This window comes from Hemicordylus capensis, chromosome 5 (genome assembly GCF_027244095.1).
Source record: "Hemicordylus capensis ecotype Gifberg chromosome 5, rHemCap1.1.pri, whole genome shotgun sequence".
NCBI classification, from domain to species: Eukaryota; Metazoa; Chordata; class Lepidosauria; order Squamata; family Cordylidae; genus Hemicordylus; species Hemicordylus capensis.
The window spans coordinates 132,158,316-132,173,939 of NC_069661.1; the positions used below are offsets into that span (position 1 = coordinate 132,158,316).

At 44.3% G+C, this 15,624-nt stretch overlaps 1 protein-coding gene across 2 annotated transcripts; it reads left to right on the forward strand.

Moving 5' to 3' along the window:
• The first annotated feature begins 1,826 nt into the window (after positions 1-1,826).
• Positions 1,827-14,966, forward strand: CDPF1 (cysteine rich DPF motif domain containing 1). 2 transcript variants are annotated; one of them, XM_053253666.1, is made up of 4 exons: positions 1,827-1,978; positions 4,471-4,592; positions 10,740-10,851; positions 14,681-14,966. In XM_053253666.1, exons 1-4 carry the CDS (start codon positions 1,973-1,975, stop codon positions 14,831-14,833), a joined length of 393 nt encoding a protein of 130 aa, XP_053109641.1. In that variant the 5' UTR covers positions 1,827-1,972; the 3' UTR covers positions 14,834-14,966. The 2 variants fall into 2 exon arrangements, with proteins under 2 accessions (XP_053109641.1, XP_053109642.1); XM_053253667.1 differs by lacking the exon at positions 1,827-1,978 and adding an exon at positions 1,995-2,243.
• Positions 14,967-15,624: the final 658 nt, after the last annotated feature.

Genomic DNA, 15,624 nt, shown 5'->3' on the forward strand with positions numbered 1-15,624 from the left:
TAGAGATTATTTGGAGGGGAGCGGGGAGAGGGGGAATCACCAGCTATATTTATGGAGCTGATGTCATGTAATGATAAAAGGCTGAGCTGTGAATCAGGAAGATTCACCATGAACTTCCACCATGAACTCATTAGGGACCTTAAGGAAGCTACTCTCTCCCAGCTTCCCATCAAATATGGGGACAGTAATACTGACCTACCTTGCAGGGTTCTTGTTAGGATTCTAATAAAATAATACATGTGAGGAACTCTGAATACTTGCTAGTGCTACATAAATACTACTTATTACTATGTCAAAGACACTTAGGTTCAGCATGAGGAGGGAGGGGGAGCTGACAACAGTGGTACTCTTTGGACTGGACTTCCAGGTGGAGGTCCAGTCCCCTGCAGGCCTGGGGGGCCTCCAAATGCTGAGCTGTCCACTAATTTAAGTGGTAGGATTGTCTATGCAAAATGTGGTATCTCTCTGCAAGTCAGAGGGAAGTATCTTATTCAGAATATCTTCTAAAACAAAAAATTAAAAGAGTTTCCAGCTTTCCCTGAGCATGTTCTGGTGAAAAAAATAATGCCTTGCAGCTTATCTATTGGCAGTAGCAGGAGCAGTAGGGGCCCCGCAAAAGTCCTTTAGGTCCAGGCTCCCAAATTACCTAGGCGCACCTCTGGCTGACAAGAATCTTCTTGCAGATTCATATTCAGGGTCACCACTGAAAATTCCTCAGTACAGACTTTCATTTTTAAAAATTATATTAAGAGTGTTGCAGCACTCTTTCAATATTCAGCGACACTGAAAATATCCTAGTGTGCAAAAATGATTCAACATTTGGGGAAGCTGGACTTCACCCCTTTACTCCCGTGGACAAACTAGAACTGTGGCAGTTTGTATCATCTTGCAGCCTGATCCTAACCGAGTTTACTTGGAAGCAAAATCCATTAATCTAATTGGAATTTACTTAGTAAGTATGTTTAGGATTAGTAGCTTGATTTCAGTCCGAACAGCCCAATCCTATATACATTTATCTGGAAGCCCACTGATTTGAAAAGTACACCAGCAGACCCGGTGCATAGCATCTGCGCCGACTAGCGGGCTTTCCTTCCCCTGCTGCCGCCCGCCTCCTCTCACCTATCCCTCCCCACCTGCCAGCAGCGCTTTCCTTCCCTGCCGGGTGCAATGTGGCTCTGCCGCCTGCCCAGCCAGGCTCCTCTCGGCGGCGGGGCTCTGCTGCCCGCCTGCTCTCACCTTCCTTCTCCCCGCCCCCCCGCAAGCCCAGAAGCACTTTCCTTCCCTGCTGGGCGTGGCTCTGCGCCAGCCCCCGCCATCCACCCGGCAACCTTCCGGGCCAGTTTGCTCTCCCTCGGGTCTCCCTCCACCTTTCGCTTGCTTCTCCCCGTTTCTGTCTCAGTCGCGGCTGCCCCCTCGCCACCCGCCCTGCAACCTTCTGGGCCGGTTTGCTTCTCCCCCTGCCTCTCCACAAGAGTTCCTTGCAAGAGTTCCTTGGCTCTCGTGAGATTTCCATGAGGCATCCCCATTCATCCAGGCATGACCCGTCTTAGAGAAATAAAGAGACAGATAGATAAATAGTCTTCGAGAAATAAGTATATAGATCCAGGCATGGCCCTTCTTAGAGAAATAACAAGTATATATATAAGATTAAGAAGATTAAGATGATAAGATAAAATACTCCGAAGGGTGTGTGTACGGGATCGTGTTTTGCAGTGTCTCGAAACTCAGGTATATCATCAATAAAAAGCAGCTACACTTACGTGATGACAAGTTTTCTAGCCACAAAGGGCAGACATTTCTCCCCCGCTCCTTTAAAAGCGGGGTGGGCGGGATTTAGACGAATTTGTATACGTCAGCCCACGTGGGTGCCTATGAAAACGGAAGTTGTCGGCTCAATGTTGATCGTTTAAAACAACAATCAACGCAGAATGTGGCATGTTAATAAGCGGATTTTATTTGCAGCATTTTAGTAATGCAGGTACGTTCTCCAACCGAGTGTAGCACTTCCTCTTTTTAAGTACCTGTATTGCAGTTTGTACAAGTTTACTCGGAGGAAAGTACTGTTGGTTTTCACAGAGCTTTCTTCCAAGCAAATATGCATGCATCGCTGCCCCAGTATTATGAATCTATCTGCCTGCTTAATACATATTTCTTAATATGCAACAGTTAGGGTTGGCTTAAATAATACGATTAGGTTTGGTGTTCTGTCTGCCAGTCTTGATCTGACAAGAAAACTGCGATAGGTAAGCAGTATTTTATCAAAATGGATTTTAGTGTGAAATAGGGCACTGCTTAATCTCTTTGTTCTAAAAATGGCTGTTGGCAAATTGAAAGCATCCAAAGTATGTTTATTTTAAATATGAATTTTAAAGTGTTTTATTTATTTTAAGCATTACCAGAGTCAGCATATGCTGGTAAACCGTCAATTCAAAGGTTGTCAGATTAGAGAGGTCTTCTGTCCTTTGATAAATTGAGGGGCTGAATAACAACAACAACAACATACATACAAAGATCTACAAACTGAAATTGAAAGGCTGTGGCAGAAGAAGACCAAAATAATCCCAGTGGTAATTGACGCCCTAGGTGCAATTCCAAAAGACCTTGAAGAGCACCTCAACACCATAGGGGCCACAGAAATCACCATCAGCCAATTACAAAAAGCAGCTTTACTGGGAACAGCCTATATTCTGCGACGATATCTATAACAGCAACAACACTGATAATAAAATTCAGCCATCCACGGTCCTTGGGAAGGACTCGATGTCTGGATAAAACAAACCAGTCAATAACACCTGTCTGACTGTGTAAACAATAGTAATAATAATAAATAACACTCGTTCATGCTTTTGTGTGAATGTCTGTGTCTGCATTCATTTTAAAAGTGACCCTGGGTACAGGCCCCGCAGGTGCATGATACAGATAAGAAGTGGGCTGCTGTAGCTGTGTACAATGTAACATGTGAATCTGTAGCTGTCTATACTGTGCATTTGTATGAATATTGAACATAATATGAGAATAAGGCTGAAGTACCTTAACTTTCTAAGTGCAGAAAGTTTTTTAAAGGAGCATTTAGTCTCTGGCTCTGTGTGACGAACTCCCAGATAGCTTTGTGCAAGCCGTTGCGTTTTTGTCTCAGCTTCAACCCGTCAGCAATATGGATTCTATGTGCACTACAAAGCCCTTTAAAGGACCCATGTAGGACATCAGGGTGGGCGTCTTCTTGCTGAGTCTCTGCCCTCAACACATGAGCCTCTGGATGCTCATCCAAACTGACTCTTTGTTTTTACAGTGCGAAAACTTCATAGGTCAGTGATCTTTAGTGTTTTTTTAAAAAAACCTGTTTAAAAATTCAAAGTAATATTTAAAGATCCATGTGCATCCCGGTGCCATGCGCAGGTTCTTGGGACAAGTGCCACTGTAGCAGGAACTTGCATGCGGCAGAGAGCAGGTAACGGCCTGTTCTTCTGTTTCTTCTTCATTTCTGCTCCCCTGCTTGCGGTGCCAAACCAGTTCGGACCTCATCCGAACTGATTCGGCACTGAACCTGTGCAAGAACCTCTTCAACCCAGGAATGGCATTCATTTTGGAAGGCACACACAGAACACTGGGAAGTGTAGTCATTCCTAGCACCTTCCCCCACAGAGTTCTATGGAGAAAGTGCTGGGAAGGGCTATGCTTCCTAGCATTCCGTGCACACTTTCAAAGTGACTTATATATACACACATACTGTGATATATCACAGTGATAACTGTAAGTCTCTACTAGAACGCAGAATATACTACAATTCTTTTGGAAATACATAAAATATAACGCAGTTCACTGCCTCTTTAGAATCAACAATAAACGTTGGAAAGCATTGGATTGCAAACACTTTAACAATGAATTTTCTTTTCACAAACCACATAAATTCTACAGTCAAAAGCTTGCTGTTTTAAAACTATAGGCTATTTCATTGTAGCTCAAGCTCCACAAAGCTTGGAACCTAAGGCTGATGCCATGTGATCAGTAATGATGTTGTGCAATGTAATAAATTGTACTTGCTTATAACCGGCCCTCCGTGCACCCACATGGAGGATCCACATAGGTATCTTTGCTGATGCCAGGCACTCCATCCTCCCATTCTTGATTTGGGCCTCAAGGTCCAAGAAAAAGTGTGGGTGCATGGAGCACAAGTTGTAAGCGAGCACAATTTGTGACATTGCACAACATCATTACTGACCATGTGGTATGTCAAGGCATCAGCCTTAGGTTCCAATTTCCCAGTTTCCTGTGGAGTTTGAGCCACAATGAGATAACTCTGGTAAGTTTTTTGACCATCAAATTATTATGAATGTAGCATTACAGTTCAGTAGGCATGTAAGCCACAGCTCAAGTAGACCGCTCTATACACCAGTGCTGTAGAAGATCAGTTAGTGCCTCTGTTCACAAGTTTTCACAGTATTCCATATCAATTTGTATTCATATCTACAGATTTCCCATATGGAGCCCAGCAAAGAACCCCAGCTTCAAGGCACTTTTGAATGTGAGCTGTGTGGATTAAGTGCCCCATACAGCTACTTTGGGCAGAGACCACCCAATATCTACTCTGTTGTGTAAGTATATTTTACATTCTATGGGTCTCTTACCTGCATAGCATTTGCTGTGCTCTGTCTTGCAGTAATATTAGTATCTTCATCATGGGAGGAGCACTGTGATTAATGCAATGTGGCAAAGGACTGTTTGGTGTCTAGTATGGGGGTGGGCACTGCTTCGCTGCTGCAAAGGAGTATGATTTGCTGAGCAGAACCAGAGGCCAGATGTGTGTGTACTTGACTGTTCCCCTGCCTGCAGCATCCGTCCCCAACTGACTTTCACTCAGCTGGATTAAATGGGGAAAAGCAGCTGGGGGAGAAGTTAAGCATCCGTGCCCCCACTTATGCTGCTTTGTAGCAGAGAAGCAGAGGTCAGGCTTTGTAGCTCATGAGGCTGTTCTCACGTGCAGCCTAAACTGGGCCAGGGACGCCCAGCCTGGGTTGGACTGTGCGTGAGAACTGCCAGTATCCGATCCCGGTGGGCCTGCGCTGCCTAACTCCATTGTGAAACCTGCCTCCTAAGTGAGGTTGAGGGAATGAGCGCTCCCTTAGCCTTGGTTTTTTTTGGTCATGTGCAGCACTGGCTCTGTAGCAGTGATGGGTGCCCACTCGTCACTGCAGGAATCCCCCCAAATGCACCGTGCACTTTTGCGGTGCATTATGGGATTTCTGGGGGCCGGGACGACGCATCCCGGCCTTCTGTGCTGCCTGGGGCAGTGGAGGATCGTCTGGGTGAAAGGTGAGCGTGCCCAGTAGCAGAGGAGCGGTCGTCTGCAAGGAAGGTAAATTTAAGTGGCCTTCCCCGCCGCCTGTCCAATAGTCCTCTCAGTTGTGAGAATGGGCTCCTTATGTGTTCTTGTCAACCATGTAACTAGGCCCCAAATACTTGTACTTCTCTGAAAGAATTACCCCTACAAATTGTCTTATGGAGCATTAAAAACTATCAAATTTATTTTTAGATGTACAGTATACCTAAGATTATTTTACGTGCACTTAAAATAATCTTAGTATACAATACATCTAAAGACAGATTTTTAGAGGTGTGTCTATATGTGCTTTTATAGTTTTTTGGAAATTATCATACAGGTACATTTATCAGAGAACTGGGATTGGCGCTGTCTTCCTTTTGAGCATACACTTGTTGGTCAATCTGGGTTTGTTACTGTGCAGTGTGTGAAACAGCTGCTACTGGGCAAGGCAAGAACATTAAGTGGTCACTGAAGGATATTAGTTGAACAGATGAGGTGGAGGTGTGGGATGGTTATATTGAGTGAAATTACGTGAATGCAGAGGCAAGCTGTCTCCATGTTAGGTGTGCTTGCTGCACATTTCCCTGAAGCAGAGAACATTTTTGGTGTTAAAAGCTTTCTGTCGATAAGCACATCTGCTTATAATATTCTGTTAGATGGTGCCAGACACTCCATTCTCCCCATCTTAATTTGGGCCTCACAGACCAAGAAAAAGTGTAGGTGTATGGAGGGCAAGTTGTAAGTGAGCACAATTTGTGACATTGCACAACATTGTTACTGATCGTGCGGCATGTCTGTAAAGGCATCAGTCTTTGCTTCTAGTTTCCTGGCTTTTTGGTGCCTGAGCCAGATTAAGATAGCCTTAACTTTGATCTTAAACCGGCAGTTTTTTTGGCCATTGAACTTACGCTATACCAGGCCTGCTCAACTTAGGCCCCCCAGCTGTTTTTGGACTACAGCTCCCATAATCCCCAGCCAGAGTGGCCAGCAGCCAGGGATTATGGGAGTTGCAGGCCAACATTAGCAGGAGGGCAGAAGTTGAGCCGCCCTGCGCTATACACTTAACTGTTTTAGACCAGTTAAATTGTTATCACTCCCCCACCCCCGCCAAAGAATGCTAGAACTCTCCTTTGGGGACGGTCCCCTGAGAATTCTCCGTTGGAGATTCCTAGCCCCTACAGTTTCCTGGAGAATTACTGTTAAACTAGTTCTGAAGTTGATCCTATACATTTACAGATGCAGGAATGACTTGTAAATTTGGCACACTTTACTGCTAGCATATCTTTGATGCATGTTTCTGGGGAGCCTGATATTTAATGGGGTCCACCTTTACATCTCTAGAAAGGGCAAATAAAACAGAAATTATCTCTGCCAATGGCTGAACAAAAACTCTTTTCTCCCACCTCTCTCCACCAGTGACCTGTAATGGCTTCTCAGCTGTGACCTAGAGTCACTGGTTTAAGAGTGAGAGTATCTATTTTGGTGACTGGGATCATTCAGCATCTGGTGTCTGCTACAGTGAAGCAGGTGTAGCGAGCAGGTGGTTCTGAGCGGATTTGGAATAGGAGAATTGTCCTTTGGAAAAATCAAGCTCATTTGGATGAGCTCATAAAACAGCAGCAGAGGAACAAAATGTCTTGGAAGATGTTGAGGTGGTAGAGTTAAGCAAAGCGAGTGTTTCCCAGGCTTCTAGAAGTAGAGGCAGACTTTTTTCCTGAAGTGAAATGGGAGGCACACATTAACCTTAGAGCTGGAAAGATTTGCTTTTGCAGCCCTAAGTATGTTTATTTTATTTTATTTTTTTAATTATTATTATTTTTTTACATTTTATATCCTGCTCTTCCTCCAAGGAGCCCAGAGTGGTGTACTACATACTTAAGTTTCTTGTCACAACAACCCTGTGAAGTAGGTTAGGCTGAGAGAGAAGTGACTGGCCCAGAGTCACCCAGCTAGTATCATGGCTGAATGGGGATTTGAACTCGGGTCTCCCCGGTCTTAGTCCAGCACTCTAACCACTACACCACGCTGGCGGGTTTATATGGAACGACATCCCATGGAATTCAGTAGGATTTTGTCCCTGGGTAAGAACTGCGTGTAGGAGCCTACATGCAGGAACCTAGCCCCTGTGATGAGCTGTTATTCTGGCCGTGCTTTAGGAACACAGGAAGCTGCCTCATATTGAGTCATACCATTAGCCCATCTAGCTCTGTATTGTCTACCGTATTTTACGGACTATAAGACGCTACAGACTATAAGACGCACCTTAATTTTAATCCAGTTTTTCAGAGTTTTAACATATTAAACTGTTATCAATAGTTTACAAAGCCAAACTAAAAAAAACACCATTTGCCATTATTTATAAAACCAATCAGACCTTTAAAATCCCAGAAAACTTTCATCTGAACTTTCCTCCTCCCCCCTCCCACTTCTTCTTCTTCTTCGTCATCGTCCTCCTCCTCCTCCTCTTCATATAGAAAATGATCTTCACTGCCATCGAGACTATTACTTATACCACACTTCTTGAAAGATTTAACAATAATGGCTTCACTCACTCTTGACCACGACTGTTTAACCCACTCACATACTTGTTTGATTGAAGGTCGTTTTAAAGCACCCTTTGGAGTAAATTGATGTTGATTTTTATCCATCATCCATTTATTCCATTCTTCTCTCATATACACTTTAAAGGGTTTATTTATTGAGACATCAAGAGGTTGCAGTTGTGATGTAAGTCCTCCAGGAATAACAGCCAGCTCTGTATTTCCTTCCCTTAATTTCTCTTTCACTGAATCTTTCAAATGGCTACTAAACTGATCTAGTACAAGCAGCGAACTCTTCTTCAATAAAGCGCCTTTTCTTCTTTCCCACACTTTGGTAATCCATAATTTCATACCAGTCTCATCCATCCAACCCTTTTGATGTACGTGAACAACTACGCCTGGCGGTATCTCAGATGGTTTCGGCATTGTTTTGCCCTTGAAAATTGTCATTGGAATAAGTTTAGTGCCATCTGCACAACATGAAAGGACAACAGTGTAGTGCATTTTTTCATGCCCACTCGTTTTAATTGTTACAGTTTTATCACCTTTTGTGGCAACGGTTCTGTTACTCGGTACATCAAATGTCAAAGGAGTTTCATCCATATTTGCCATTTGTCCTAGTTCTACACTGGTTTTCTTTCGATGAAGAATGATAAAGCGATGGAAAGACAACATTTTCTCTTCATACTCTTGTGGCATTTTCTGCGATATTTTGGTTTTGCTTCTCATGCTAAGCCCATGGCGCTTCATAAACCTATAACACCAACCTACTCCACCTCGGAAATCTGTTAGGTTACACTTTTGCGCAAACTTACGTGCGTGTATTTGAATCATCTTCGTTGTAATTCCAATGCCATTTTCACGGTGTCCTTGAATCCATTTCAGAACGTCATCTTCTAGTTTAGGCCATTTTGCAGTTTGTCCTCTGTTTGCACATTTTGTCTTCTTCATTTTTTCTAGTTCATCCTTAGCAGCCCGCCAATCGCGAATGGTTTTTTCTGTCGGTGGAGGGCCGAAGTGTCGCTCTGCTGCCCTGTTCCCATGTTCTTCAGCGTATTTAATCACATTGAGTTTAAATCCTGCATTGTATGAATGCCTTTTCGTTTTCTCCATGATTGGTAACACAAGGGTGTGTACCCAAAAGTCCTGCTAGCTCCAGGAAAGGACTCTCAGCCTTGCTTCAGCGGGTGCCCCGAAGAAGGGCTGCTGTGTGTGTGCGGGCACAGAGTGATGGCCACCACTTTGCAATGGCCTTCAGGCGCCTTGAAGAAGGGCTGCTGTGTGCGTGCGGGCGCGCAGAGCGACGGCCGCCACTTTGAATTGGCCTTCAGGCGCCTTGAAGAAGGGCTTTTGCAGCTAGCATGCTCCTCAATCCTTGGAGGCCACCGGCTCGTCGGGGGAGGAGGAGGAGTCCATGGCCCAAGCTGCGGCGGGTGAGCTGGAGCGGCACGGGGGGGGGGTTAATAGAGGGTCGCCCCCTCCTTTATTTATTGTTGCATTTCACTTTAGCATAGGTACAGGCTTTGCCGGGGGATAGCCCACCACCCTCGAACCAGGCTTACGAGTTTAAGATTAAGTTTAAGACGCAGTTACAAGTAAAAGACGCACGTGAATTTGGGCGGATATTTTTCTAGGGAAAAAGTGCGTCTTATAGTCCGTAAAATACGGTACATGGACTGGCAGCGGCTTCTCCAAGGTTGCAGTCAAGAGTCTCTCTCAGCCCTATCTTGGAGATGCTGCCAGGAAAGGACTTGGAATCTAGATGCTCTTCCCAGAGCGCCCCATCCCCTAAGGAGAATATCTTACAGTGCGCACACATAGTCTCCCATTCAAATGCAGACCAGGGTGGACCCTGCTTAGCATGCTTGCTACCACAAGACCAGCTCATGGTTTAGATGGCAGATGAGGTTACACCCTCTTGCCTACATCCAGTTCTGGACTTGGGTCCATAGCCATCTAGGACAATGTTCTCATTATTGTAGAAGAAGGAGTTCCCTTGTCTAGTGTGGAAGTCCTTCGCCTCTGGGAGTAATTTGTGTGTGTGTTTGTGTCTGCATTAGGACTGATTAATACACTCAATTGCAGGTAAAGCTGAGATGTGGCAAAATTGCCCTTCTAATTGGCAGAAGGCAAGGCCAGAGCAGTGACTCAAGCAAAAGCATAATGGTCAGCAAGCCTGGTTGGGGAGCATTTTAATGTTAATGTTTGTTTTTCAGGGCATATTAGTATGCGCTGTTAGAACACTGTTTTGCAACTGTGACTCTCAGGGCCTTAAGAGAGAGAGTTTAGCAGAGGTGTTTGTGAATAAGTGAGAAATGGGCCAGCAATAGGAGGGAGTGGGGTATGGTGTAATATATGGTCTCAGAGCAAAGTCCAATTCCTTGTCTGCTAGGCCACTCCAACTCACCAGTTCTTGCCACATTATTCAGAATGAAGAGATACCACTGACAAGTTGCAGGCCAAGCACTCCAGAGGACACTCGAACTTTCTGAGTTTTTCCTGGGCCTAAGGAAATTCAAATGCATGTTCCCCTGGAGGAAGGGATTTGTGGCTCTTAAACCCCTACCCCCCCCCCCAATTTCTGTGTTTACTATAGTTCTTACATATGAGGCTTTTGATAATGGAAAGACATACATGAAAACTTTGGGCGGGGAGGATACTCAAAGAATAGTAAAGTTAGAGGGTAGGGAAAGGCGACTGGTGTCCTGGGGACTTCAGTCTGACCTCCAAGGGCATGGCCATCTACCCCCTTCCATCATTTGCTTAATAGACAATGTAGTCTTTCTTAAATATTAGTTGCTCATTTGATGTGGGGATGAATTGCTTAGTTGTGGTTTCTCTGTGTTGTATCTTTAAAATGTGGAATTATTCCTTCCCAGCCTCTTAGAAGACAGCTATGTCATGAAGGATCCATTCACCTCTGACAAGGGCAAATTCCTTATTCTTGGCTCTCGATGTAGTTTGTGTTGCAAGTGCGTGTGTGTTGGCACAGTAAGTAGCATGTGATGCCTGATGCATTTCTACCCCTGCTGCTGGTTTCATAGGCATGATTTAGTGACATAAAATCAAGCAGGGTAAGGGAGTATCTTCCCCCTCGTGGCAGACTACTCTTACCTTTTCCGACCTTCTCCAAGGCTAGCTATTTATAACATCTGTAAAATGAAGCCCTTGGCTACCCTGCTTCACTGGACCATCCTCCTGACAGCAGCACAAGACCGTATGTGAGGTCTTCCCTCTGTCTCAACAGAGAATCTGATTTTGGACAGCAGATGCACTCCTGGTTGTTGCATAATTTCTTTCTTCCTCAGCTGTTAATATGTGATGACATCAGCAGAACTTAACCATTGGTGGAGTGAGTAGGCATGAGGCATTCACTAGTACCAGCCTATTATATAGTTTTGAATTAAAATGACTAATCAAAGCAAAACACAATCCAGTTCCTGAATAATCCAGAACTCTGTGCAGCTCAATACAGTTCCCAGTTCCAGTCAATCTCTGAGCAAAGAAGGCATCCATCTGGCTCTGGAGACATAGGGTAGTGCTTCTGGGCATATGGGAGTATACAAATATAACAAATATTTATATACCGCTTTTCAACAAAAGTTCCCAAAGTGGTCTGCATAGATATAAATAAAATAGCTCCCTGTCCCCAAAGGGCTCACAATCTAAATAAGAAACAGGAAATAGCCACCACCAACAACAGCCACTGTTGTATACCTACATTACAGATTTTATATTGGTTGTATACAGTACACAGCTTCCTCCAAAGAATCCTGAGAGTTGCAGTTTGCTGTGGCCTTGGTTCTGTCTGACTTAGTAATCTTCACATTCCACTGCCCTCCCTGACAGCACTGATGTTCCTAGAGTTCTCTTGGGGATGGAAATGACTGTTAAAAAATGTACACCTGAACAGTGCTGGAAGAGATATGGAGCGTGGGATCTTACTGCTGCAATTGGTGGACCTATCCTAAAACAAAACAAGACCTCATATCCCTCTGGAACAAACAACAGTCTTGCTGAAGTGTTCTAATAAAAAACAAATTTATCTCCATCATGTGAAATCTGGTAACTTTATTAATCATGGCAGCCATGATTAATGCCATGATTCACATTGCTTTATATTAGAAAAATAAGAAACTTTCCCCAAGTAGAGCAATATCTAGTCAGTTTAAAGATGATCTCTCTCTCTCTCTCTCTCTCTCTCTCTCTCACACACACACACACACACACACACACACACACACACACACACCCTGATAACTTCCTAGGAAAATTCTCCCCCTTCCTGGCATTTTGGGTATGCCAAAAGTGTTTTGAAAAAGACCATTGAAATTCCACTCTATACTGAAGATGGACTACAACCTATTGCCTTAGTCACACAAATACTGAAATTGTATGAGGGACTTATATGATTGTATGGACATTCTTCCCAATGGCCAATGATCGTGTAACACCATTACACAATGTTGGCATTTGCACAAGTGCACTCCAAACTTGCATTTGGAGGACACAACAGCTCCTGTAATGTACAAAATACCTATGGAATGTTGCACAGTCTGTAAGGCACTGATTCTTAGCACTGAGTATGTGCCAGACATTTTCTTATTCTGCTTCTCTTGTGATACAGTCCTCTGGGTTGCTTTGATGTTACAGATCCCAAAGTTTCTCTGCAAGTGATCTCATACGGGCAAAAGACTCTGCAGTTGGTGTCCTATCAAATTTTCCCTTATAAGAAACTGTGTTAAGGCTGCTGTAAGAAATGCATTATGAAGAGCTGGTCTTGTGATAGCAAGCACGACTTGTCCCCATAGCTAAGCAGGGTCTGCCCTGGTTGCATATGAATGGAGACTTGATGTGTGAGCACTGCAAGATAATCTCCTCAGGATAAAGCCGCTCTGGGAAGAGCAGAAGATTCCAAGTTCCCTCCCTGGCAGCATCTCCAAGATAGGGCTGAGAGAGATTCCTGCCTGCAACCTTGCAGGAGTTGCTGCCAGTCTGTGAAGACAATACTGAGCTAGATAGACCAATGGTCTGACTCAGTATATGGCAGTTTCCTATGTTCCTAAGAACATGGAAAATGACTGACTTTCCCAAGTTGTGTAACAGATATGCTCTTTCATCATAACTCCCACACACTGAATTTTCCCTGTGAAGGGTGTGGTCACAACAGGGGATTTCAAAGTTATATAGGACATTAATAGTTTTGTAATAGTGGGGGGTAGAGAGAGTGTGCATATGTAGTGCCCTGCTGGATCTCTCTACTCAGCAGAGTCTGCTCTACACTATTACAAAACTATGAATGTCCTATAGAACTTTGAAATCCCCTGTGGTTGACCACACCCTTCACAGTATCCCGTTTCCAACAGTGGCCAAAGAAGCAGGACCTGAACGTAAGGGCATTCTTGCAGATTCCCTTGAGGTATTGGGTTAATCCCATGACAATTAGCCGGGTACCACTCCCTTGGGCCTCAATCCAACTTCAGCTGAAACAGCTGTGCCCCTTGCCCCCAGCTGCTCTGACGGCTGAGAGCATCCGAGGGAGGAGAAGCAGCTGCCCCGCAGCACTCCGTTGTGCCTACGTCCAGCTGGGAACCTCCTTCCTCGACCACGTTTTGTATTGCACTTTAACTCCTTGGCACCATAGGGTTCAACACATGTGCAGACTGTGTGCACAGAGGGAAGCACGGATCTGTATGCATGTACAGTTATTTGCCCATCATGTTCAACATAATATGGCAGTGCATTTCCTTCTGGTTGAATCCAAGTTCACTTCAGAAATGCATGTGTGTACCCTCATTCACACAAACACGTACAAGGGCCTGTATGCACAGGCAACGTAATGCCTCAGTGGGGCTTATGTTTTGGTTGAAAAACAAATATAATAAACTGGGACTGAGGAACCTTGGTGTAGTGGTTAGAGTGCTGGACTAGGACCACGGAGACCCGAGTTCAAATCCCCATTCAGGCATGATACTAGCTGGGTGACTCTGGGCCAGTCACTTCTCTCAGCCTAACCTACTTCACAGGGTTGTTGTGAGGAGAAACCTAAGTATGTAGTACACTGCTCTGGGCTCCTTGGAGGAAGAGCGGGATATAAAATGTAAAAAAGAAAAAAGAAATCAACAGAAAATAGCCTGGAATCCAAACAAGCCCAGGCAGCTGGAGTGGTCATCACTTGGGCAAAGTAAGGGTGCGTGGATTTTCCATCCTTAGGTGTAGTCTAACTGATGGACAGATTTAGAGTGCTAGAGAAAGAGATGAGCAGTCAGCAGAGTTTCTGTCTTCAATTTCGGTGTTGGTGGGGATGGCGAGAAGATGGAAGCTCTGTGCATAGATCACCCCACCTGCAACCCCAAGAAACTGCAGCATGCAGGAAGGAGATGTGCACTCAGTATTCCATTTGGTCCACAAGGCTATTTGTTCCACGGGTGGTAGCAAGTGGGGCGAGGGGAGCATTCCTGGCACTTTCTACCCAGATGCAGGGGAGAGTATAAGCATTTTGCCTTTCCCTCCCTCTCCTCCCCCATCTCCTGTTGCAGGAGCGGGGAGTGGAAGATGCCTTGCTGTTTTTAAGGAGTTAGAGGCATGTGTAGTACTTACCAGCCTGCATAATTATACATCTTGGCTACAATCCCGCATGTTAGTCATGCAAAGTTATTTTTTAAAGTCCCTATTTTAAGTAACTTCAGGTTTCATTGAAAGCAGTCAGACTTAGCCCTTTAGCTGAACTGGGGCTATATGTTTTTATATTTTATGTTGAAGAGTGGATGTAAAGTTTTTGTGTTCTCAACATTTATTCAATGCCTTTCTGTTCTTTCAGGACTGTAGTCTTTTCTACTCAAAAAGATTCTGCCTCCCCTGTGTTAACTTACACTTAAAGGAATTTCCTTTGGAAATACAGCAAGATTTGGAAAGGAAAGCACATTCCAAAACCCAGTCAAAGAAAGACATGAAAGACTCAAAGAAAAACTAGGTGGCTCTGGATTTCCGAAGTATGTTTTTGTTTAATAATAGAAATCTGACATTTTTCCTTGTCAAACTTTTCTAGAAAATTTCTGTAACATCGTGTTTAATTGCAATGGTAAATAAACGTGAAAGCAAATCAATTGAGCCTCTTTCTACTGTTCAGACTTTCTAAAAGGACCCAGGGTTCCTGTTGCTTGTGGAGAATTTTGAGAACAAGTCTGAAAGAAGCTTTGGAGGCAAAAACTGTGGCTACTTCTTTGTTACCAGCATCACTCCTTGGAGCTAATGCTCTCCCCAGCCTTTGGCAGTTGTTAAATGGGATGAGGTGGGGTCGGGTAGGGTATGTGACCAGGCACCTTATACCACGGCAGCCTATTTGCTTGGTGTCCCTCTAACTTCATCACACTTGCTTTTTCACACAACACATACTTAATTGATGGAATGTACTGCTATCCAGCCATTAATTTAGATGGCTTGAAAAGTGGATTGAGAAGTCTCTATTCATAATTGCTACAGGTACCTTGTAGTTCAAAGGCAATGTGCTACTGAATAGCAGCTACTGGGGAGCAGCTTGCTTTCACATCTTGCTTGTGCATGTCCTGGAGGCATCACATTAGCTACTGTAGAAAGTAGGATGCTGGCCATGATGGTCCTTTTGGTCTGATCCCACAGAGCTATTTTTAGGTTTGCTTCACACACTGTGGCTCTAGCTTGGGACCCTCCTGCAAAATATTCTCTCCCTTCTAACACTGGGCATCTTTTTGGTAACACAGCATAGAAATAATTACATGTTTGTTC